The 26,800-nt window shown below is 50.3% G+C and overlaps 1 protein-coding gene across 2 annotated transcripts in view; it reads left to right on the plus strand.

Annotated features, from left to right (window-relative positions):
* The first annotated feature begins 23,947 nt into the window (after positions 1–23,947).
* Positions 23,948–26,800, plus strand: part of KIRREL3 (kirre like nephrin family adhesion molecule 3) — an 823,243-nt gene continuing 820,390 nt past the window's right edge. For both annotated transcript variants that reach the window (XM_077249436.1, XM_077249437.1), the window contains exon 1: positions 23,948–24,165. In XM_077249436.1, coding sequence (XP_077105551.1) covers positions 24,099–24,165 — 67 coding nt within the window. In that variant the 5' untranslated portion in view covers positions 23,948–24,098. The remainder of the gene's footprint in view (positions 24,166–26,800) is intronic.

Here is a 26,800-nt window from a genome sequence, read left to right on the forward strand (position 1 = left end):
ATAACTGCCCTGGGGGGAACAATAACTGCCCTGGGGGGGAACAATAACTGCCTTGGGGGAACAATTACTGCCCTGGGGGGAACAATAACTGCCCTGGGGGGAACAAGTGCAGAGGTCACTGACAAACTCTAAGGGTATGTGTCCACGTTCAGGTTTGCTTCAGGCTTTGGTCAGGATTTTATGCAGGTAAAATCTTGACCAAAACTGCACCTGAGGTCACTGGCAGGTCACCTGCGGTGTTCCTGCGTGTTTTGCTCATTGTAGCAACATGCTGCGTTCTGAAAAAACGCAACGCATGTGCGTTTTTGCGGGAAAAACGCATGCGTTTTTTAATGCACAGTGGAGACGGGATTTCATTAAATCCCCTCCACTATGCTGTAACATCTGGACGCTGTGTTTTTGACGCTGCGGCTCAGCGCTGCGTAAAAAACGCAGCGTTTCCTGAACGTGGACACATACCCTAAAGAGATGACCCCAGGGGACCCTGGCGGTTTCTCCCGGACCCTGCAGCAGCTGCTCCTTGCATTGCCCAGTGCAGCACGCACCCTCTGCAGCTCAGTACCGTGCTGCCAGGCGGCTGTTGATGTTATTGCTCGCTTTGCCAGTTAAACGCTGCTCCCTCCGGCCTCCACTGAAGCCATGCAGGGAGCACAGAGCAGCAAATTAACCTTGAACACAGGTGCGGAACAAACAGCCGTAAACTAATCACAAGCATGAAGTATGGCGGCTAATGACTCCACAGGCGGCTGCAACTCCCAGCTGGCAAGGAGGGTCCCTGAGCCGCCCTGGTGCTGTGGAGAGGAGCGTGCAGGGATGGGAGCTGGGCCTGAGGCACGTTATACAGAGGTGCGTGTTGTCTAAGGTGGTGGAATGCGAAGCTGCGGGCACTGGACGTGCAGCCTCCATATAAGGGTATGTTTCCACGGTCAGGAAATGCTGCGTGTTTGACGCTGTGTAGAGACCCGCAGCGACAAACACGCAGCGTCCAGATGTTACATCATAGTGGAGGGGATTTCATTAAATCCCGTCTCCACTATGCATTAAAAGACGCAGGAGGCAGACCCGCGGAAACGGACATGCGGCGCGTCTTTTCAGAACACAGCATGTCCTTACAGTGCGGTGATGCTCAGTCGCCGTGCCGTAAATTTACCATAGACTATCATTAGATGCGTATACAACAAAATTCCCTCTAATTGCGGGGAAAATAAAGGCATGGAGAAGAAATAAAAGTAAAATACTTTATTAATTATTGTGCAATAAAAACATGGAAACAAACAAGGAAAATCTCAATAAAAGCAAGCAAGCACAGGACAAACACCAATAGATATTATTTCGTATCCTATGTATATAATTTTTCTATGTTTTTGTCTAATTGGCTTGTACTATGCCTTTATTAGCCATGTTGTACTCGTTCTGATGCACCAGTGTTATGTAGGCTTAATAACTGGTTGCGCAGCCCCATTTTAGTCTGTACCACGCCCCTTATTTGCCGTGTTCCACTCTTTCAGCGATACAATTCTTTTTACAAACAGTGGGCGGATCTTCTGTCTCGCCCATAGGGTGCTGTTGGTTTTCATCACGCCTTTTTTTAGCTGCGCTCCACTATATCAGCGACATTTTCCTACTAACACTGGGCGTGGTGTAGCGCATTTGCCTTTTATCCGTTCTGCCTATCGGATTTTGTGAGGCTTCAGCACGCCCTCTGCTAACTGCGCTCCATTCTATCAGCGATACCTTTTCTCATAGACTGCAGGCGAGGATCAGTGCGCATGCCCTGGATTTGGCCGCTCAGTGACTTGCAGCCCCGCCCATCAGGTGACGCGAGCGTTCCACGCTTGCGTGCCAGGCAGCGGCAGTCTGCAAGACACTGTTTTTACATGAGCGTCCAAAAGCCGGCGCATGCGCCGCACAACATCCGGCCCGCAGCTACACAGTAGCAGCTGTTCACAACCTTAGGCTAATTTCTTGCCATTTATAATGAGCATCTCTGCACACATAGCACACTTGCCCCTTTTCGGAAGAAGCCTGATTGGCGAAACAGTGCTGTCGGGGTTGCAGCACAGGCACACCATATTTCTTACAACTCTCATGTAAGTTCATTCAGTTTATCTGCGCATTAGCCTGTGGTATAGGTGTTGTTTTAGTGGCGGCATAATTATGGACACATTATGGTAGCTGCTATATATAGATACTCATAGGTATATTACCTTTTGCCCATTAGTTTCTGTACTAGCTATGGGCTACTAGCACTTTTTCACTTGGTTATATACCTTTATACATATGTACATTCAGCTATTTTCATTATAGCCGCCTACGTTATTTCGGTGTAGGCATGCCTTTATCATTGCTGTATACATATTTCTATCAGGCATGATCCTATACTGATATTTATTATTCATTATTTAGTCCACTAGTCCACACTTTATATCTGCTGATGCACATTTAGTAGTGTTTACAACGCATATTTATTAATGGTCGAATTCTATTGGTGTTTGTCCTGTGCTTGCTTGCTTTTATTGAGATTTTCCTTGTTTGTTTCCATGTTTTTATTGCACAATAATTAATAAAGTATTTTACTTTTATTTCTTCTCCATGCCTTTATTTTCCCCGCAATTAGAGGGAATTTTGTTGTATAAATATTTGTTTAAGGTATTTAACATAATTGGGATATTGTTATATATATCATTAGATGCGGTAAAACCGCATCTAATGATTAGTCACATGCGTAGTAACTGCGTAAACCCAGCTTACTACGCATGTCTTCTAATTCACATGCCGGCTCACCAGTCCTGCCGCCGGAAGTCCCTCGTCCACTGCAGTTCTCACGATAACTTAGCTTATCGCGAGAACTGCCATGCACGTGACCGGAGATTATCTCCGGTCACTAGGCTGGTTCTCACGGTCAGCTGATCAGAGGGGCTAAGTGCCGGAATTGGCGCATCCTTCATATGTGCCATTTCTGGGGCGGCTGCGGACTGGTATTTGTAGCCGGGGGGTCAATATCCATGGCCCCTCTCTAGGCTATGAATATCAGCCCCCAGCTGTCTGCATAGCCTTTCTGGCTATAAAATATAGGGCGACCCCACGTCATTTTTTGGGGGGTCCCCCTATATTTAATAGCCAGTAAAGGCTACGCAGACAGCTGCGAGTTGATATTCATAGCCTAGAGAGGGGCCATGGGTATTACCCCCTTCCCAGGCTATATTGGCCCCCGGCCGTTGGTTTTCCCCCTCTGGCGCAGAAAATTGCACGGGAGCCCACGCCATTTTCTTCCTGTTTTTTTTTTTTTTAATTAAGCGTTCATTAATAAACATCAGCCTTGCTATTATATATCTACTAGATGGTGGCCCGATTCTAACGCATCGGGTATTCTAGAATATGTATGTAGTTTATTTCCAAAGCGGTGTTTAAATCCAGCTGCAATATCTCTGATTGGTCGCGGCCTCCATATAAGGCCGGAGACACACTGGTGCGAGAGACGGCCGAGTCTCGCTGGTTAAAAGCAAGCTGTGGCACCTGCATTCCGGAGCTGAGCGTGCAGCTCCATGTATTGCTATGGAGCCGCACGCTCCGCTCCGGAGTGCAGGTGCCACAGCTTGCTTTTAACCAGCGAGACTCGGCCGTCTCTCGCACCAGTGTGTCTCCGGCCTAACACTGTACTGCGGAGGTGGATACCCAAGGATCCAAAGGGTCACAGAGCTCACAAGATATCAGCGGCCACATACTACCAATCAGTGATGCGAGACGACGCCATGAAGTGACTGAACTCCACCCCATTACAAGAAAATACATCAACTATGAAACTGGGGCCACACTTGTGTCTGGGGGTCACTATCACATAAATATTTCTGATTTCTTACATTCAAAATGTGACTGTACCCTAAAAACTGCAGCTGTGAGAGCAGAGTTCCTAACGGGAATCTGTCAGCAGGTTTTATCTGAGAGCAGCTTGATGCAGGGGCTGAGACCCTGATTACAGCCATGTGGCACTTACTGGGCTGCTTCCTACTTTTTTTTATACAATCTCTGTTTTCTCTGCTGTAAATGTAGCAGTACTCAATGCTGAGCTGTATATAACCCCGCCCACACACCTAATTGGCAGCTTCTTGCGTATTACCCCACCCACACCCCTGATTGGCAGCCTCCTGTGTACACTCTGCACTGTCAGCAAGCTGACAATCAGTGAGGGGGGCGGGACACACAGATTAGCTGGACTGCCTGGCAGGAGACCTAGTCCTGTTGTGATAATCTCCTGCTGGTAAAACAATGATTGTATTGTAACTACAGCACACAGCCTGATAAGTGACACAAAATGTGAATGTAGCCTGAAAAAATTGCAGCTGTGAGAGCAAAAAAAGTCAGGGTGTTATGGACCAACCAGGGTTGGAGTAATGATATTGCAATCACTAGGGGCAGCACCAGCAGGTAGAGTAGTGAGGAACAGCCAGGGGTCCGTACACGATAGCAGCAACATAATCTTAGATGAAGCAGCAGGTGAAAGGAGTACTTGATTAAAGGCTGGGAGCTCAATAATCTCACAAGGGAGAAAGTGTAATGCCAGGTTTAAGTAGGGAGTTCAATCAGGAGATCACAGGGTGAAGCCAATCAGGAACTCAGGGTTAAGACAATCAGGAATTCAGGGTGGAGACAGGAACAACACAGGTACTAGTATCTGGGTTAGTAAGGAAATGTCCAGCGAGCTGAATAGCTCAGAGGGAAGAGCTGGTGCACAAGAGCTCCTTGGTTTACTCCTGGCAGTACAGGGTGGAGCCAGTCAGGAACAACACAGGTACTAGTATCTGGGTTGGCCAGGAACTGTCCAGTGAGCTGCCGCCTGGTGCACAAGAGCTGCTGGGTTCGAGTCCTGGGTCTCAGCCCCTCCATTATGCAGCTCTCAGATTAAATAGCAAAAGCCTGCTGACTGATCCCTTTAATGATGAATGTATATCATAAATGCTTCCATTCACTGACAGCAACCCGAGAATTTGTACATTGTGAGGAATTGAAACACAAGATACATTAGCCAACTGCAGAACTCTCACATACAATGGTTACACGCCATCTGTGATGATTTCTGTCCAGTGTATGAGCGTATGTTGGGTCTAATATGCTACAAGTGCATTCTGGTGCCTCCAGTGTGGAATGCATAACGCTTGTCGAGCTTAGTGCTGTGGAAGTACCCCATATATATAATGCCGGGATGTCGTCATCCCGCTGTATGCAGCGAGGCATTGGTTTATCTTTTCTTGGTATAAACATAAACTGTAGTTATATGGGATAATTAATTTAGTGGGTTCAGTTCTAGTCCCGAATGCCCCTACATTGCTTTTCAATCCGTGATCTGAGATGCTGCCCTGCAGGAGTATTTGCGGTACTGTTCCCAGAGGGTGCACAGGAGTCTAATGAGTCCCAGAAATGATTGCAAGAGCTGCTGATCAAGCAAAAGTAAACAGGTTTCCTCCAGAGAGCAGCGGCGATTGGTAGAAGCCATGCAATACTATACACTCTGCAAGCTGATTCCTCTAAGCCTCTAGGAATTGAAGGAAAGATCTCACAGTATGTGCAAACAGCACAAGGAGCGCAAGTGCAGCCTCCGGGGCCTGACTGTCACCTTGCACCAAGCACTCAGAATGTGCCACAAACAGGCACGTACACACATCTAGTAACGTGAACATGCACTGCATTCCCACTACAGCACACAACTCATCAACAGTTACATGTTACCTGTTCTACGACAGGTGTTATCCATGGTCGTACCCTCCTTGTGGTCATACTCTACATGTATACAATAGTCAATCCCATCCATGCTCATACCTTACATGTACAGTATACAGTAGTCAGTCTCATCGATGGTCATATTCTACATGTATACAGTAGTCAATCCCATCCATGCTCATACCTTACATGTACAGTATACAGTAGTCAGTCTCATCCAAGATCATACCCTACATGTATACAGTAACCAATCCCATCCATGTTCATACCTTACATGTACAGCATACAGTAGTCAGTCTCATCCATGGTCATATGCTACATGTATACAATAGTCAATCCCATCCATGCTCATACCCTACATGTACAGTATACAGTAGTCAGTCTCATCCATGGTCATACTCTACATATATACAGTAGTAAATCCCATCCATGCTCATACCCTACATGTACAGTATACAGTAGTCAGTCTCATCAATGGTCATACTCTACATGTATACAATAGTCAATCCCATCCATGCTCATACCCTACATGTACAGCATACAGTAGTCAGTCTCATCAATGGTCATACCCTACATGTATACAGTAGTCAATCCCATCCATGTTCATACCTTACATGTACAGCATACAGTAGTCAGTCTCATCCATGATCATACCCTACATGTATACAGTAGTCAATCCCTTCCATGTTCATACCTTACATGTTCAGCATACAGTAGTTAGTCTCATCCATGGTCATACTCTACATATATACAGTAGTCAATCCCATCCATGCTCATACCCTACATGTACAGTATACAGTAGTCAGTCTCATCCATGGTCATACTCTACATGTATACAATAGTCATTCCCATCCATGCTCATACCCTACATGTACAGTATACAGTAGTCAGTCTCATCAATGGTCATACCCTACATGTATACAGTAGTCAATCCCATCCATGTTCATACCTTACATGTACAGCATACAGTAGTCAATCCCATCCATGCTCATACCCTACATGTACAGTATACAAAGAAAAACAGAAAAATTGAGCTTCACTTAAGTTGGTACACATGCAGCTCAAAAACGCATGTTCACAATGGCCATAAAACATATAAAACCTACAAAAGAAAAAATGAGCAAAAACCCTGCTGTAACTAAGTGAAAAAAGGGCAAAAAGTACCTTTAAATAACACAGAGTTTTTAGTAATGTTTTTGATCAAAAATAGAATAAATAAAGCCATCCCACCACGACAAGGTAACTCTGATCGGGACAGTCCTACACAGTCTAATATTAAAACCTTACCATGTGTCAATGTTGACCTCAGTGTGAATAAGGGCAGACAAAAGGACTGGGCCCAACCAGTGAAACACCCGTCTGGGGAACCTTATAAACAATTTCTAGCTCAGAAAATAGAGGCCACACCCCGGCTTGCACAAAATGCGATAATACAAAGAAAAACACAAAAATTGAGCGTCACTTGAGTTGCTACACATGCAGCTCATAAACGCATGTTCACATTGGCCATACTCTACATTTATATAATAGTCAATCCCATCCATACTCATACCCGACATGTACAGTATACAGTAATCTATTCATGGTCATACTCTACATGTATACAATAGTATACATGTATGTATAGTACAATAGTCAATCCCATCCATGCTCATATCCTACATGTATACAGTAGTCAGTCCCACCCATGCTCATACCCTACATGTACAGTAACAGTAGTCAGTTTCATCCATGGTCATACTCTACATGTATACAGTAGTCAGTCCCATCCATGTTCATACCTTACATATACGGTATACAGTAGTCAGCCTCTTCCATGCTTATACCCTACATGTAAACAGTAGTCAGTCTCATCCATGGTCATGCCCTACATGTATACATTAATCAGTCTCATCTGTGGTCATACCCTACATATATACATCAACTCAGAACCAGTCAAGGAACAAGGAGTGTATATAAAATCAATAAAGTTTATTCATAAAAAAATATACATAAAAATTGTTCAAGTTTATACTGGATGCCACAAGCCAAACTAGAAGACCAGCAGGTATCAACACACAAAATCGGGGTGGGACGCAGCAGAGAGGACACACTACTCAGATATTAATGTGATCTTATGCACTTTATTGGTACTGGTTAGCACTATGCATATAGTCACTTTATTCCATCAGGCTTTCATATGGGAACTTAGGAAAGCAACCTTCATAGTATTATAACTATTTATTTTTGGTAATTTTACCTTATATGGTGAAATGTAGGTCTATTCATGAGTTATGGTTGTTTTTTGTAACGAACGTATGACCCTACTATGCAATCTTTACTAATTGGGTATTACGGGATTTTGTGTATTGATACCTGCTGGTCTTCTAGTTTGGCTTGAGGCATCCAGTATATACTTGAATAATTTTTATGTATATTTTTTGTGAATAAACTGTATTGATTTTATATACACTCCTCGTTATTTGACTGGTTCTGAGTTGATGTGATATATACGGAGTATGACCTACTTTATGTAGTTTAGATTGTTTTGAGGCCTGACATGTATACACCTACATGTATGCAGTAGTCAGTCTCATCCATGGTAATACCCTACATGTACAGTATACAGTAGTCAACTTCATCTGTGGTCATATCCTACATACATACAGTAGTCAGTCTCATCCATGGTAATACCCTACATGTACAGTATACAGTAGTCAACTTAATCTGTGGTCATATCCTACATACATACAGTAGTCAGTCTCATCCATGGTAATACCCTACATGTACAGTATACAGTAGTCAACTTCATCTGTGTTCATATCCTACATATATACAGTAGTCAGTCTCATCCATGGTAATACTCTACGTATATACAACAGTCTCATTCATGGTCATACCCTACATGTATACAGCAGTCTCATCCATAGTCATACTCTACATGTATACAGCATTCTCATCCATAGTCATACCCTACATGTATACAGTAGTCAGTCTCATGCAGGGTCATACCCTACATGTACAGTATACAGTAGTCAGCCTCATCCACTAGATGTGATTTATTTTGCCGCCAGCCTCATCTGCAGTGACTATATGTTACATGTAATCTCTATGTGCCATGTATGATGTTGCACAGATATATCCACTCTGTGGTCACCTCTTCTGCACGCTGTCCATTCCACAAGCAATCTATTTTATTAAGTTGCCGATATGTCTTTGGAGCTGAGTTTTCCTTTCTCATTTCTGCTTTAAAAATGTAATCAAGTGTGCTACCCCTGATACAAATGATAAACCATGGGACCTGACGGAGTGCGTCAGATTAATTGAAACGTAAACGGCCTCCAATGTAATATTTGCTGAGAGTTTTATTTAAACATTCGCTTTGCTGCGAGCCCCCTCCCCACAAACCATCACGCCCCGTGCCGCTCCAGCTCACCCCCACACCCTGCTAACACAACGTAATTGCAGGCCGGCGTGCGCAGGATTTGCCGCTGAATCGCTCTGCCACGTGGCCTTTACGCCATGCATTTTTCTGAAGGTCCTACAAACGTTGCAGCCACATTGCTCACACAAATAAGGTTAGGAGCGGCGGCGATGACAGTAACAAAGGCTAGACTAATGGCAGCAATAAATGAGTGCAGTGATGAACACCATTTGTTATAATTACGGCTGATTCCGACCTCTCCCTAATCGCTCTCTGATTATGCTAAAACAATAGCATTAATGCAAATGAGTGTGACACATGGCTGTAGACATAAGGCCCTATGTGCAGAACAAGGCTGGGAGCAGAGGGAAAGTTACGCAGCGATGCACTGCCTGACGCGTCTGCGGCCGTCTCCATAAATGACCAACATTATCGGATACATATCTGGTACTGTGCAAGGGAGCAAAGCAATTTATTAGTGTCCTCCAGATCTGCTGACAACCTCCATATTCTAGCAGGGCTCGTGTCAGCGCTTATGCTCTCGTCATGTACGTGGAAGACTTCGGCGCCTGGCCCAGGGGCAGGAGGGCAGCGTTTGCCATGTGGCACAGTTTGTAGTTTGGCAATGGCATAAAGAAGGGGATAACGTAAAGTGACAAGTTATCTTATTACAGGAATCATGCCCTACAGATACAAATCCTTCCTCTATCAGGGCCTAATCAGCTTCTCTGTTACTGCATTCAATAGTAAAAGAGGCTATGAAACTATGTAATAAGTCACATCAGAATAATATTTTTTTTCTCCACTTATGAGCCACTTCGTCACTTCACCCTCCCTCCTGATGTCATCATTCACTCTGAAAAATGCTCAAATCCTGATCAAGGTAAGACAGAAGGCCAGCTCACTGAGAGATCAGATTACAGACACCTACTGAAGTCTAGAAAGGAGAGGGTGGTTAGGAGGAGATGGGACCAGATTGCCAGAGTGAGGCACAGACACACCTAGATGGTGCCGCAGCTTTCTAAAAACTAATTTATTTCATCCCAGACTGGTCACAAAGCTACACTGCTCAGCATGGCTGTGTAATGTCCTTCATGCGTCCAAGTGCTTTGTGTTACCGCAGAGCTGGATTCACAGCCACATTGGTCAGTAGTGGTGGATAATTTAAAGATATGGCCCTCTACTGCATAAAGACCAGGATATGCATATGATAGCACACTGTGCATGGGAGTCTAACATGGAAGTTTGTATGTAAGCCCCGACGAAACCAACGAAAAGGTGGGACAAGGCGCAGTGTAAACGAGGTCTAACAGGACAACTTCCTGCAAAAGAAAATGTAACAAGAAGCACTCACCTGTTACTTGCCACAAGTGAGTGTGAACAAGAATCACATACTTGAAACAAAGTTGTTTACCCAAAATTTTGGAAGCAGTATTGTCCGGACCATTTTTTGAGTTTTGTGTGAAATTATTTCCAATTTTCCCTTTTTTCTCTGTTTTTTTTAAGTTGTTCCAATACACGCAAAGGAAATAAGCATGTGTAGAAAAAAACATGTGTAACTGCAATAATTTTCTCAGAGAAATATTTCATTTTCAGTAACAATTTCAAGGGCGCCAACACTTTCGGCCTTTACAGTAAGTGGTCAATAACAAGGGCAGAGATTCCATCTGGTGGAATGTGGGGCGGATAAAACAATCCCAGAGTATAAAAATAATCAGCCCTTGTGGACCTGCCGCCCCTCGTGTAACATGACAACTGCCAATCAAAACCTCCAGAACTTTCTGGCCGGTAATAATCATTGCAGAAAATCCACAAGTCGGATATAAAATACATTAAAACATAAAGCTAAGCAGCTGTTACGCCCTCGCTATATTCATTGATTTCTTATTACATTCTCTGCACTAAAGGAACAGAGCATAACCCTAAAATACACCAAGGACGGCATATAACAAGATGGTGGCAGTGAAGAGCCACATTATATATATCAGCCGTGAAAACACAGCAAATCGCAGAATAAGAGCAAACGCTAATAAAGCCGGTGAAAGTATACAAATATATCTTATATGGAGGCAGCCGTGAGATATCCGCCCTGACTCCAGAGGAGAGCGCAGGGACAGGGGTAGGACTACGACCGGCGGACAAATACGAGGGGCAGATTTACTAATCATGGTGAACACATAGAGACCAGGCCGCGTAAAGATGCACTGAGTGTATCCCAGGGGCGACGATGATCCCGGAGCTCGTTAAAGAACTTTGGTCTAAACGCTACAATGTTGCACCCAATTGTCAGGATTTTGGTGTATGGTCGCACTTCCAGCCAAACCCCATTCTCTAGATACTTTAGGAAAGTGACGAGCGCGTCGGAAACCTGCTATTCTGCTTTGAAAATGTGTGTAAATTTTTTTTGCCAAAAGTATGTCCGAAACGTGGTGCATCTCCAGTAGTGACGCTGCCATTGGCACCTGCGGGGATGTCTGTGACCCCCATGGGGCCCAGGTCCAGAGCACCATTAAATCCATGTATCTTTGGCTTTAGTCTTAGGGTTCCTGTTGGGCCCTTTCTTAAGTGTCAGGAGGTTGACTTTTGGGCACAAAAGAAAATTATTTTTTGGTCCAACGCCCTTTTGGGTGCCACCTTGTCATCTTTGTTGTGACCATTGTACACACAGAACCGATCGTCAGTGAGGTCCGATTAATTATGACCTGATGATGCAAACTTGTGCCCAATCAACCCACAGCAGGGAGTGGCGCTCGGCCACATGTCATACGACGTGCCCTAAAATCTGCCACCACGAGAGATGATGCAATCAGCCCGTATGTCATCACCGATGGTAGCGAGCAGTGATGGAGAACTGCAGATCTGGAACATGGGGCCACGAAGCCACGTAGATAAGGGGACAGGTATAGAAGCACTTGTGGACGCCGGCCGCTCCCTGTTCTTCACATATCACACCAAAGATGACGACAAGGTCAGATGCCATTTTATGCCTCACCCTTCATGAGCATCACTGCAACAGCGGCTCTCAAGGAATTGTAACATTTATCATAAAGAAAAAAACATTGATGGAAGCAGCTGTCCAGAAACCGAGTAAAAGGGCTTCTTCCAAAAACAGCGCCACACCAGTCCACAGGTTGTGTATGGTATTACACCTGTGGATGGTGCAGAGCTGCAGTACCATGCACAGCCTGCGCCAAGGAATGAGGATGGTTTTGAGGGAAAGCAGCCATGTGTTTGCAATAATGGAAAATCTGATAAGATAACTGAGCGGAGATGACAATTATTAGTGTGTGATTAATGTGCAGGACTACTCTCATACACCTCCGACAGTGGCATAGTACACACCTGCCATACACCCCAAGGCTCTCAGATACATAGGGCCCCTTTGGTTCTGTCAGGACAGTGGGGCCCTTTGGAGAAGCTTGGTGCCTGTAAAAAAGAGAAACTGCAAAGACGCTAAGTGTGAAGAATGCCGGAGACCGGGTCAGTGTCCATGTCCTTCATCCACACGTGATCTGACCCTGGAAGATCACGATGGATTCTTGTCACAATCTCGGGATTCTCTCCCATTAAGGACACAACAGGATTTCTCATCACGGGAGAAGTGCTCAGGTTCTGGGAAGAAATCTCCGAGCAAGGTGCGCTGTGTCGGGCACATAGCGGGCAATGTGCGCACATCGCTGGTAGTCCGACAGGCAGAGGCATCACTCACAGTCACAGCTTCATGACCAACAAAGAACAGGCGCTGGATGACTGCCAGGCTCCAATATTCTCTGCAGTAAGAGGACGATTCGGCCAACTCAGAATAAGAGCCGATGGCCCAGATCTGCCAGTTACCCAGTGTGCGGAGGCATCAGAGACTGGCGAGACATTACTGTATATATGGGTGACTGTCATGGGTTTACTGCGACAGCGGGGAGCCAGAAGACCGCAGCATCTTATTTCTCCTACTCCTGCACTGATTAGAAGCACTTCACCTTCATATTAAATGGTGCAGGTTTATTTTAGCAGTGCAGGGGTTAATCTCAGTTGAGAGCTCCTGGAAGCTTTCCTGCATTAAGGCTCTCAGCTGTGCAGTGTTAGCCCCTCCCATCCCCTATTCAATCTGGGTCCTGGTTAGCACTTTTTGTCAGAGCTAGCTTATGCTGCATGGCTGGAGGTTGTTGATGGTTATTATAGGAGATGGCATTGGGTGGATTTATCTGTGACCGTTGCTAAGTTTTGAGTGTGTGATAATTCCCTTCTCCTACTTTGGTTTAACCCCATCCTCCACTCCCCAGTGCATACTTCTGTTATTTGTGTGAGTATATTTGTATGATTGGTATTTTCCATTACCCCTGTTCATATTACCTTGTTAGTCTGGTTGGTGTATTATGGTATACTACTCCTCTCTTCCCTGGGTGAGAGAAGGTTAAAGACTGAGGGTGGATTCAGATGCTAAGGCAAGGTTTGTAGCCCCGGTGTCTTCACCAGCAGAAGTAATCCAGGAAACAGGACAAGTTAGGATTCCCCCTAGTGTTAGGGACAGGGAAGGAGGCCTTGGTCCTGGGACACACGACAAGAGTCGTGACGTGACAATAACATTATAGCAACACACATCCAGTGTGCTGTACATCCTCAGGTCACAGCTGTACATCCTCAGGTCACTGCTGTACATCCTCAGGTCACTGCTGTACATCCTAAGGTCACTGCTGTGCATCCTCAGGTCACTGCTTTGCATCCCCAGTTCACTGCTGTACATCCTAAGGTCACTGCTGCACATCCTCAGGTCACTGCTGTACATCCTCAGGTCACTGCTGTACATCCTCAGGTCACTGCTGCACATCCTAAGGTCACTGCTGCACATCCTCAGGTCACTGTTGCACATCCTGTGGTCACTGCTGTACATCCTCAGGTCATTGCTGCACATCCTCAGGTCACTGCTGAACATCCTTGGGTCACTGCTGCACATCCTCTGGTCACTGTTGCACATCCTATGGTCACTGCTGTACATCCTCAGGTCATTGCTGTACATCCTCAGGTCACTGCTGCAGATCCTCTGGTCACCGCTCTACATCCTCAGGTCACCGCTGTACATCCTCTGGTCACTGCTGCACATCCTCTGGTCACTGCTGAACATCCTCAGGTCATTGCTGCACATCCTCAGGTCACTGCTGCACATCCTCAGGTCACTGCTGCAGATCCTCTGGTCACCGCTCTACATCCTCAGGTCACCGCTGTACATCCTCTGGTCACTGCTGCACATCCTCTGGTCACTGCTGCACATCCTCTGGTCACTGCTGCACATCCTCGGGTCACAGCTGCACATCCTCGGGTCACAGCTGCACATCCTCAGGTCACTGCTGCACATCAGAGGATCACTGCTGCACATCCTCAGGTCACTGCTGCACATCCTCAGGTCACTGCTGTACATCCTCAGGTCACTGCTGCACATCCTCCGGTCACTGCTGCACATCCTCGTGTCACTGCTGCACATCCTCAGGTCACTGCTGTACTTCCTCAGGTCACTGCTGTACATCCTCAGGTCACTGCTGTACATCCCCAGGTCACTGTTGTTAAACAGCTTCATCCAGATCGAGCCATCGATACCAGCGAATCCTGGAGATTTGGCCTTGCTCTCCACTTTATCATATATAACATTACATGGAAAGTTAATTTCCTGAAAGAAATAATACAGAAGAGAAATCAATAACCAAAACATTAATTACTACATGTTACTTCCCATCATCCATTTATTATAGTGCAGATGGCGGCAGGCACCTCCTCCGGGCTTACATCCATTTGCCTGGATACATCGGTGGAGTGGTCTTTCCTGAACTGGTCCATTTCCTAGGGCGAGCTGGCAGGAGGCAGAAACCTCTGTGCGCTGTGCTGGGATTTGTATAGATTAATCTACAGTTACTCCAGTTAGTATTATCCAAATGGTGCTGGTTGGAGCACAGACAGCTGCTCTTCAGCCAAGAACACACTCCCAACTCCAGGGGATAGAGAGAGCCTGACAGGGGAGTACATACCACCGGTACAGCCAGGACCACACTCCCCACTCCAGGAGGTAGAGAAAGCCTGACAGAGGTGGACATACCGTCGGTGCAGCCGGGACTACACTCCCCACTCCAGGAGGTAGAGAGAGCCTGACAGAGGTGGACATACCGCCAGTGCAGCCAGGACCACACTCCCCACTCCAGGAGGTAGAGAAAGCCTGACAGAGGTGGACATACCGTCGGTGCAGCCGGGACTACACTCCCCACTCCAGGAGGTAGAGAGAGCCTGACAGAGGTGGACATACCAACGGTGCAGCCGGGACCACACTTCCCACTCCAGGAGGTAGAGAGAGCCTGACAGGGGCGGACATACCGCCGGTGCAGCCAGGACCACACTCCCTACTCCAGGAGGTAGAGAGAGCCTGACAGGGGAGGACATACCGTCGGTGCAGCCGGGACCACACTTCCCACTCCAGGAGGTAGAGAGAGCCTGACAGGGGAGGACATACCGCCGGTGTAGCCAGGACCACACTCCCCACTCCAGGAGGTAGAGAGAGCCTGACAGAGGTGGACATACCACCAGTGCAGCCGGGACCACACTTCCCACTCCAGGAGGTAGAGAGAGCCTGACAGAGGTGGACATACCGCCGGTGTAGCCAGGACCACACTCCCCACTCCAGGAGGTAGAGAGAGCCTGACAGGGGTGGACATACCGCCGGTGCAGCCGGGACCACACTTCCCACTCCAGGAGGTAGAGAGAGCCTGACAGGGGAGGTCATACCGCCGGTGTAGCCAGGACCACACTCCCCACTCCAGGAGGTAGAGAGAGCCTGACAGAGGTGGACATACCACCGGTGCAGCCGGGACCACACTCCCCACTCCAGGAGGTAGAGAGAGCCTGACAGAGGTGGACATACCGCCGGTGCAGCCAGGACCACACTCCCCACTCCAGGAGGTAGAGAGAGCCTGACAGGGGAGGACATACCGCCAGTGCAGCCGGGACCACACTTCCCACTCCAGGAGGTAGAGAGAGCCTGACAGGGGCGGACATACCGCCGGTGCAGCCAGGACCACACTCCCTACTCCAGGAGGTAGAGAGAGCCTGACAGGGGAGGACATACCGCCGATGCAGCCGGGACCACACTTCCCACTCCAGGAGGTAGAGAGAGCCTGACAGGGGAGGACATACCGCCGGTGTAGCCAGGACCACACTCCCCACTCCAGGAGGTAGAGAGAGCCTGACAGAGGTGGACATACCACCGGGCAGCCGGGACCACACTTCCCACTCCAGGAGGTAGAGAGAGCCTGACAGAGGTGGACATACCACCGGTGCAGCCGGGACCACACTTTCCACTCCAGGAAGTAGAGCCTGACGGGTGGACATACCGCCGGTGTAGCCAGGACCACACTCCCCACTCCAGGAGGTAGAGAGAGCCTGACAGAGGTGGACATACCGCCGGTGTAGCCAGGACCACACTCCCCACTCCAGGAGGTAGAGAGAGCCTGACAGAGGTGGACATACCACCGGTGTAGCCAGGACCACACTCCCCACTCCAGGAGGTAGAAAGAGCCTGACAGAGGTGGACATACCACCGGTGTAGCCAGGACCACACTCCCCACTCCAGGAGGTAGAAAGAGCCTGACAGAGGTGGACATACCACCGGTGCAGCCGGGACCACACTCCCCACTCCAGGAGGTAGAGAGAGCCTGACAGAGGTGGACATACCGCCGGTGTAGCCAGGACCACACTCCCCACTCCAGGCGGAAGAGAGAGCCTGCCCTTGGAGAGATCGCAGGGATGGATGCCCCGAGCATTACCTGCAGCTCAGGACATCTGTACTGACTAGAGATGAGCAAATTTGATTGGATCCGGGCTTATTCGGCAAGTTACAGTGCTTACCAAATAAGCTGCAGAGGGAACCCGGATACCTGGATCCCTCCGGCTGATCAGCTGTTCGGCTCCGCAGCTGCATGTGTCGCAGCTGTGTGACAGTCAATACACATGCATGGAGAGCCTGTTTGTTCTGTCACAGGCGCCCCTGCTGTCTCTGTCCCCCAGTGAGGAGATGCTGACAATGTATCCAGAATGCACACAGCATTACATGACCAGGACAATTGTATTACCGAACCTAGCGGCCTGGCTGTAGGTGTCCTAACACCACCGTAGTAATGGCACCTGTCTGTCAGTAGCCTGATGAGCCAGACCTGACAAATCGAGCTTTACAGCCATGTGCAAATCAGCTTGTAAGTGCACAGACACGCCCCATTGCACTTCCAGATTAATTTGCAAGTGGCCATAAAGCTCGATTTGTCAGGGCAGGCTCATCATTATTATGGTGGTGCTAGGACCCCTACAGCCAGGCTACTAGGTTCAGTATATAATTCTTTAACATGCGCCATTGCCACTAATGCAGTCAGGATCTATAGACTCTGCGAGTTAACCCTTGTTTTCTGCTGTTTCTCAGTAGTAGCAGCGTCAGTAACACGTCAGATCCCAGGGTGGCAGTCGGACCCTGATGTCCATATTATGGGTTCATTTTCATCTATTGTCAGATCTTAGCTGAGGGTCCTGCGGACAGACGGCTTTGATTCTCAGGGGTTCACAAACTATGTCCTTTCAGTATTGGCCAAGCAGAACACACAACTGAGAAAGGCCCAGGTGTGAACAGCGCCCATTGCCTCCTGTCCTCAGGACGCACAGGCTGGCGGGTGAGACTGTGGCTGTGACACTTAAGGTCCAGGTGTAAATTAAAGAACTCTGTGACTTGTGAGGTCTCCCTACCGAGCTCAGAGAAAAAATGAGGCTATAAAATGTTATCAGACCAATGACACATGCACACCCAGCCCCGTGACGCTCAGGGTGCGATCACTGCACAATGTCACATGGATAAACGACCCGGCGACACTCGGTGCGATCACTGCACAGTGTCATGTGCACACAAGGTCCCATGATGCTCAAGGTGTGATTACTGTACAATGTCACATGCACAAACGACCCCGCGACGCTCAGCGTGCGATCACTGCACAATGTCACGTGCACACAAAACACCACCAAGCTCAGGGTGCGATCACTGCACAATGTCACATGCACAAACGACCCCGCGACGCTCAGGGTGCGGTTACTGTCAGAGCTATTAATGAGACATTGCCTCGGACTGTCCATCATGTGTCTGGTAACTTACATTATTACATACAGCCAGGGTCGGACTGACCCACCAGGAAACCGGATAATCCTCTGGTGGGCCCGTCCCTGGCCAGCACCACAACTCCTGCCTCCTTCATTTGGCTGCTCTGCCCTGTATTCTGATCGGGTGCACAGAGCAGTGAGTGCCTTATTCCATACACAATGCCTGGGCGTCTGCACTGATGTGAGGTGAGCGCTTCCTCATCACCTGCTGCTGCTTCTACTGATCTCATTGCGCTCACCGCTCTCTCAGCTGCTCGATGAGATCAATAGAAACCGCAGCAGCAGGTGATGAGAAAGCGCTCACCTCACATCACTTGTACTGAGCAGTGTAGACTGCGGCACTGAGTATAGAAAAACACACTCACAGCACAGCCAGCTCCATCACACACTGTAAGGGTATGTTTCCATGTTCAGGAAACGCTGCGTGTTTGACGCTGTGTAGAGCCGCAGCATCAAACACGCAGCGTCTAGATGTTACAGCATAGTGGAGGGGATTTCATGGAATCCTGTCTCCACTATGCATTAAAAGACGCATGCGGCAGACCCGCGGAAACGGACATGCGGCACGTCTTTTCAGAACGCAGCATGTCCTTACAATGCTGAAACAACGCAAGAACAACGCAGGTGACCTGCCAGTGACCTCAGGTGCAGATTTGGTGCAGATTTTACCTGCTTAAAATCCTGACCAAATCCTGATGCAATTCTGAACGTGGAAACATACCCTGAGACTGCGCACAGCACGGGGCGTCTAGATTACAAAGTTGATTTTTGGAGGGAATGATGTCAACAGAAGGGGCGGGGCCATATCAGGAAGCAGTGCTGTGTGAGGAGAAAAGGACTGAGGGGCTGCACCATGGAGCTGTGTGAGGAGGAGAGGACTGAGGAGCTGCACAATGGACCCTTGTACAGATGGCAATGAGGACCCAGGACTCAGTGTGAGTACTCTGAGGATGTATTTTGGAAAGGGTTGATGCATAGTGAAGGTGATGATGAGGGGCTGTGTGGAGAAAGGGGGGTGATGAGGGGCTGTGTGGAAAGGGGGGGTGATGAGGGGCTGTGTGGAGAAGGGGGGAGTGATGAAGGGCTGTGTGGAGAGGGGGGGTGATGAGGGGCTGTGTGGAGAAGGGGGTGATGAGGGGCTGTGTGGAGAAGGGGGGGTGATGTGGGGCTGTGTGGAGAAGGGGGTGATGAGGGGCTGTGTGGAGAAGGGGGGAGTGATGAGGGGCTGTGCGGAGAAGGGGGGTGATGAGGGGCTGTGCGGAGAAGGGGGGGTGATGAAGGGCTGTGTGGAGAAGGGGGGTGATGAGGGGCTGTGTGGAGAAGGGGGGGTGATGAGGGGCTGTGTGGAGAAGGGGGGGTGATGAGGGGCTGTGTGGAGAAGAGGGAGGTGATGCGGGGCTGTGTGGAGAAGGGGGAGGTGATGAGGGGCTGTGTGGTGAAGGGGAGGTGATGAGGGGCTGTGTGGAGAAGGGGGAGGTGATGAGGGGCTGTGTGGAGAAGGGGGAGGTGATGAGGGGCTGTGTGGAGAAGGGGGAGGTGATGAGGGGCTGTGTGGAGAAGGGGGAGGTGATGAGGGGCTGTGTGAAGGGGAGGTGATGAGGGGCTGTGTGGAGAAGGGGGAGGTGATGAGGGGCTGTGTGGAGAAGGGGGAGGTGATGAGGGGCTGTGTGAAGAAGGGGGAAGTGATGAGGGGCTGTGTGAAGGGGGAGGTGATGAGGGTCTGTATGGAGAAGGGGGAGGTAATGAGGGGCTGTGTGAAGAAGGGGGAAGTGATGAGGGGCTGTGTGAAGGGGGAGGTGATGAGGGTCTGTATGGAGAAGGGGGAGGTAATGAGGGGCTGTGTGGAGAAGGGGGAGGTGATGAGGGGCTGTGTGGAGAAGGGGGAGGTGATGAGGGGCTGTGTGGAAAAGGGGGGTGATGAGGGGCTGTGTGGAGAAGGGGGTTGATGATGAGGGGCTGTGTGGAGAAGGGGGGAGATGATGAGGGGCTGGGTGGAGGAGGGGAGTAAGAAAAAGCCTCTCTGTGAAATTTCTCAAACTGAACTGCGGTGAACTCTCTGAACTCAGTGCTGCACCGTGTGACTTTCTCACTGTGCGACTTTCTCACTGTGCTAGTTGTGCTCTCACTGAGGTCACCGCAGATCAGCCCGGCTCAGAGCGCAGCCTGAGTGACCTGTGGTAATCTCGATGATGTCACCACTGCTCACCGATGCTCGCAGCAGCTCATTCATCACTGGTTCTCAGCCTGGACGGTCGCATCTTGGCACTGCCCAGGTTGAAAACTGTTTATCCCCCAGACATGGATTATGTTGTGGGACAGAATGACAGACTAGAATTAGGCGAGGTCGTAAGTATGGTTTAATTTAGATTAATTAAAGGATTCTGTGTCATTCTTTGAATTAAAGGACTTTATTTTGGCTGTGTATTTACCATATAACTATAGGATTAGTAATGGATAGGTGTCTTATTGACGCCTCTCCGTTACTAGTCTGTGGGATTTACATCACCAGACAATACAAAGGTGACATCAACCCCACAAATATGAACTCCACTTGCCACCACTACAGGACAAGTGGGAAGAGCTGGGCAAAGGGCCAGAATTGGCAGAACTAATAGATGCATCTTTTCTGGGCAGCTGTGGTCTGCTGTTTTTTAGGCTGGGGGAGGGGGCAATATCGATGGCCCCTTACCAGCCTGAGAATACCAGCCCCCAGCTATCTGCTTTGGCAAGGCTGGTTGTCAAAACTGGGGGGATCTCATGTCATTTTTTTACAATTATTTATTTAAATAATTTAAAAAAACAGCGTTGGGACCCCTCTGTTCTCGATAACCAGCCTTGCTGGTTGCAGCCCCCAGCTGTCAGTTTTCCCTGGCTGGTTATCAAAAATACAGAGGAACCCATGCTGTTTTTTTTTTTCTAATTGGTTATTTAGAGTGCAAGCTGATGAATACTCCCATCAGCTGCTCATGCTCTTGCTATTATTAGCAGCAGGCGTAGGCTGATGGTAGCAGTAGTCCTATTAGCCGACACCAGTGACCGGAGGTAAACTTTATACCTACGATCAATGCTGAGGGCTCACTCTGTCATTTGGCTGTTTGACCGTCAGGGATGATTTTACCGCCAATCAGAAGCAGTGTTTGCTGCGCCGTCATGCACATGACAGCATGGCAAACACTTCATGTTCGGGCCCACCATTCAAGTGAATGGAGTTCGGGTACTGTTCTAGTACCCGAACCCAAACTTTTTTTTTAACTGGCAGGACCCAAATATACAGAGGTCCGCCCATCTCTAATCCTGTATTTAGCGTGTGATTGGTGTGTATATTATAATTATGTGCTTATAAAATATAATTGTCCTTGGCAGCACTTGTCTTGTCCTCGGCAGCACTTGACTTATTGCACAAAATTATCTGCTGCCGATAAGGATGTTTTTTAAACAAGCATAAAAATCATAGCACCCAACGTATGAGCGTTTTGCTGGTTTGTCAGGTGACTGGACAGATAAATAGTTGGAAAAAAATCCCCTGATTATCAGCTTGACAAGATGGAGCTAAGGGAAGACTCTGCAGCTAGTACCCCTTAGGCATGGTGGGCTATACAAGAATGATTTTCCCTGGTGGGCCCAAACTACTCCAGTCCGACGCTGCATACAGGACGGTGAATAATCTGTGCAACTAATGCAGAGATGAAGCAGAACAGACTCCTACATACTCATTACATAGGACTGGCCCTGCATGTTACATAGGACTGGCCCTGAGCGTTGCATAGGACTGGCCCTGCATGTTACATAGGACTGGCCCTGAGCGTTGCATAGGACTGGCCCTGCATGTTACATAGGACTGGCCCTGCGCGTTGCATAGGACTGGCCCTGCGTGTTGCATAGGACTGTCCCGGCGCGTTGCATAGGTCCGGCCCGGCGCGTTGCATACCCCCGGCCTCTCCAGGAGCCGGTGATGCCCGTGGTGATGAACCTTTCAGATGATCTGCGGTGTCTGCAGTCTCCCATCACTTTTCCCTCCTATGCGACGTCTCGCTCTTCGTGTACGGACAGGATTCTGCTCTTCTTTGTACCCTCCGTTTCTTTATCAGGTTATTGTCATGTCTGGATTTTGTGTATTTGGTAGAAATTGCGATACATTGTGTCAGATAAATGAGAAATACATTGCAGCTCTCCACTAAATATTAAAGGGTCCTGGGAGTCGGCATAGGAAATCTCTGAATGTGGTGGGGTCAGGAATAGTAATAATATTTATTGTAAAGGTTCTTCATTAATCTCAGGGTGACAGAACTGAGGGAGACTGACGTCCTACAGGGGGCTGGGGAAGGAGGCAGCAGGTGCAGACAGTCTGGGGCTGACCTGGAGCTGGGGGCGCTGTTGCATTGGGGTCTATGGAAACTTTCTGGCATGCCAGTGGTGAAATGCGGTACTGCAGGTGACAGATGAGTAGTTTATGCAGCATAATTCTCACAGGCAAGGCGCAGATGAGGCAGATCAGGGGCATAAGAGGGGCACATGAGGGGCAGATGAGGCGCAGGCAGCAGGAATAGACACACGTGAGTGACACAGAATACCACCATGGCCTGCAGGGCGGTCACACACAGCCATCCTCAGACCCCTGTACTGACTGCGCCCCCATCAGGTGGGGGGAGGATTACACAGAGGGGAAAATAACTGACCCTCTGCTGATTTTGCAGTTTCCCCTACAGAGTATGGAGGGGCAGTAATTACCATAGATTTCACTTCACCTGTGAGAGGCGGAATCTGCACTATATCCGGGGAGCGGTCACTGCACAATCCCACCAACACTTTATATTAACAGGTTTACAAAGTGACGACAGGACAGGACAGGAGCTCCAGGACAGGACAGGACAGGACAGGAGCTCCAGAACAGGACAGGACAGGACAGGAGAGGAGAGGAGAGGAGCTCCTCATCAGGACTGGGCTCTTGTCCCTGATAGCTTCTTTCTCTTAGGGGCGGGTGATCAGAGGGTCCAGGGGCAGGTGATCAGAGGGTCCAGGGGCAGGTGATCAGAGGATCCAGGGGCAGGTGATCAGCGGGTATAGGGGCAGGTGATCAGAGGATCTAGGGGCAGGTGATCAGGGGATCTAGGGGCAGGTGATGGGTCCAGGGGCAGGTGATCAGGGGGCACAGGGGCAGGTGATCAGAGGATCCAGGGGCAGGTGATCAGGGGATCTAGGGGCAGGTGATGGGTCCAGGGGTGGGTGATCAGGGGGCACAGGGGCAGGTGATCAGAGGGTCCATGGGCAGGTGATCAGAGGGTCCATGTGCAGGTGATCAGAGGGTCCAGGGGCAGGTGATTAGAGGGTCCAGGGGCAGGTGATTAGAGGGTCCAGGGGCAGGTGATTAGAGGGTCCAGGGGCAGGTGATCAGGGGATCTAGGGGCAGGTGATGGGTCCAGGGGTGGGTGATCAGGGGGCACAGGGGCAGGGGATCTAGGGGCAGGTGATCAGAGGGCCCAGGGGCAGGTGATCCGGGGTGAACAGGGGCAGGGGATCTAGGGGCAGGTGATCAGGGGGTCCAGGGGCAGGTGATCAGGGGGCACAGAGGCAGGTGATCAGGGGCAGGTGAGAGCGGGCGGTGTGCGGTGACGGAGCGGTGATGCCAGTCCCCCTCCTGCCCTGGTGCCGGCCTCTGCCTGGAGGAGGAGGAGGAGCGGAGCCGCCAGTCGGGAGGAGGATGCCGCCGCCGCACATCCACAGCTTGTGTTCCGCTCTCAGGCGGCTGGAGACGATATTCTGAGCGGCGGCCCCGGAGCCGGCACAGGAGGGTGGACCGGGCGCCTTTGGCGGGAGGATGCTGCCGGGGACGGGCCATGTGCGGCTGGACCTGCTGCTCCTCACCTGGATGCTGCTCGCCGGAGGTAGGACAAGTTTCCCGGCTGTTGTGCGCGGGCTGTGGCGGTGATGTGGAGCCGGAGCGGCTGCTCCCGGGCTGGGGACGCTCCGCGGCTTGTGTCGGTGTCTGTCGGCTCGGACTCTGGTGCTGTTTTGGGGTCTCCGCGGGGGCTGTGGAGCGCAGGGGACGCCCGCACCTGTTGCAATTTACCGACAGCTGAGGAGACATGGAGCAGGGGCGGCACAAGGGGGTCCTGTGTGTGGCCGTCCCCGAGGGTCCTGTGTGTGGCCGTCCCCGAGGGTCCTGTGTGTGGCCGTCCCCGAGGGTCCTGTGTGTGGCCGTCCCCGAGGGTCCTGTGTGTGGCCGTCCCCGAGGGTCCTGTGTGTGGCCGTCCCCGAGGGTCCTGTGTGTGGCCGTCCCCGAGGGTCCTGTGTGTGGCCGTCCCCGAGGGTCCTGTGTGTGGCCGTCCCCGAGGGTCCTGTGTGTGGCCGTCCCCGAGGGTCCTGTGTGTGGCCGTCCCCGAGGGTCCTGTGTGTGGCCGTCCCCGAGGGTCCTGTGTGTGGCCGTCCCCGAGGGTCCTGTGTGTGGCCGTCCCCGAGGGTCCTGTGTGTGGCCGTCCCCGAGGGTCCTGTGTGTGGCCGTCCCCGAGGGTCCTGTGTGTGGCCGTCCCCGAGGGTCCTGTGTGTGGCCGTCCCCGAGGGTCCGTGTGCCGGAGGATGGAGTGTAACCACTCACTTGTTGCGGAGGTTGTGGCCACTTGGTGCCTTCAGTATTGATGATGATGATGATGATGATGGAGTTGATGGGGTGAAGCACAAGTTGTGGCCGCGGTGCCGGCATCTTGTCTGGGGGCTCCAGTGCTGACATCCGACCTTCCTGCCGGCCCCGGGGATGGCGGGAGCTCTGCGCTGCTTCTCCTTCCTGCCGCTGCCATCCCCGGTACCCGCAGACCGTGCACAGACCCCGGTTACTCGGCGCCTCCGGTCTGATCCCTGGCAGAAGACGAGGCTCCCAGTCCTGACAGTCCGCACCCTGGTGTCTGCATGGGTCTGGCTCCACACAGCGCTGAGCTCGGGGGTCTGAGGGTCTGCCCTGTGATCTGGGGGTCTGCCCTGTGATCTGGGGGTCTGCCCTGTGATCTGAGGATCTGCCCTGTGATCTGAGGATCTGCCCTGTGATCTGAGGATCTGCCCTGTGATCCGGGGGTCTGCCCTGTGATCCGGGGGTCTGCCCTGTGATCCGTGGGTCTGCCCTGTGATCTGGGGTCTGCCCTTTGACCTGCCCTGTGATCTGGGGGTCTGCCCTGTGATCTGGGGTCTGCCCTGTGACCTGGGGCCTGCCCTGTGATCTGGGGGTCTGCCCTGTGATCTGGGGGTCTGCCCTGTGATCTGGGGTCTGCCCTGTGACCTGGGGGTCTGCCCTGTGACCTGGGGGTCTGCCCTGTGATCTGGGGGTCTGCCCTGTGATTTGGGGTCTGCCCTGGGGTCTCTCCTGAGTCCCCCATCTCCGCTCCTGGTCCCGGGGTGGGTTCGGTGCTCGGTACCGGTGTAATGAAGCTGCTGTCGGATTTCCTCCTCCTATCACTTTTCACATCAATAAAGATGCAGCAGAGATTAATTCTGTCTTGAGAAACGTCAAAGAAAGATGAGAAGAAATGAAGTTTAGGAGATGTTGGCGCAGGATGAATAAGTGACTGTTCCCTCTGTGGATCTGATTTTGGGATTTAATCTTGTGAATCTGAAACTTTCCCTCTATTATTGATACATTGTGATAATCTGTCATATTGTGATAATCTGTCATATATTGTGATAATCTGATATTCTGTGATACATTGTGATAATCTGTGATGTATTGTGACAATCTGATAGATTGTGATCTGGGGCAGAGCTGCTGCACCGCCTCATGCATTGGAGCACAGGGCGCCCACCTGCTGATCACCCCGCTGGTGACATCTCACCTTCCTGCTCCATCAGATGGGGGGCTCCGCGATCACTGGAGCTGGGGGTGTGCAGATGATAAGGAGCTTCAGGGCAGCGATGGCAGAAGTTCAGTCTCCACCTGTCGGGATGATGTTGTGATTTGTACTCCGGGGGTCCCCGCACTAGGGGGCTTCTTCCAGCACTGATCAGGGGATCCGTAGACATTAGTCCCTGTAATAAGGAAGGAGCAGCAGGTCTGCGCTGTGTTCCAGGACAGGACACCTGTAACATTAGGGGCTGTGCAGTGGTCGGGCTGAGGGTCTGCGCTGTGTTCCAGGACAGGACACCTGTAACATTAGGGGCTGTGCAGTGGTCGGGTCGGGCAGAGGGTCTGCACAGTGGCATGGCTCCTCCAGAATGAAGCTTTACAGGCAGCCTGCAGTCCTCAGGGTTGGGGTGACGGAAGCCCCCTGGATGCCGGCACCTGCCCCTACATCTGGGCTCAGCCATGTCCATGATGTTCGGATCCAGCCTGGGAGGACCTTGCACCCCTCTCTGAAGCCCCCATCTCTGCTTCCCCCGGTCCATCCTCCATGTTGGGCTATTTCTGGAGCCGCTGCTCTTACAGTAAAGGCAGCACAGTTCCAGTCTGGAGAGGTCAGACCAGCAGCCGCTCGGAGCTTTATATAGATGCTGCCGCTGCTGAGACTATAGGAGCAGACATGGGAGACTCTGGGATGT

This window comes from Ranitomeya variabilis, chromosome 4 (assembly GCF_051348905.1).
Source record: "Ranitomeya variabilis isolate aRanVar5 chromosome 4, aRanVar5.hap1, whole genome shotgun sequence".
NCBI lineage: Eukaryota > Metazoa > Chordata > Amphibia > Anura > Dendrobatidae > Ranitomeya > Ranitomeya variabilis.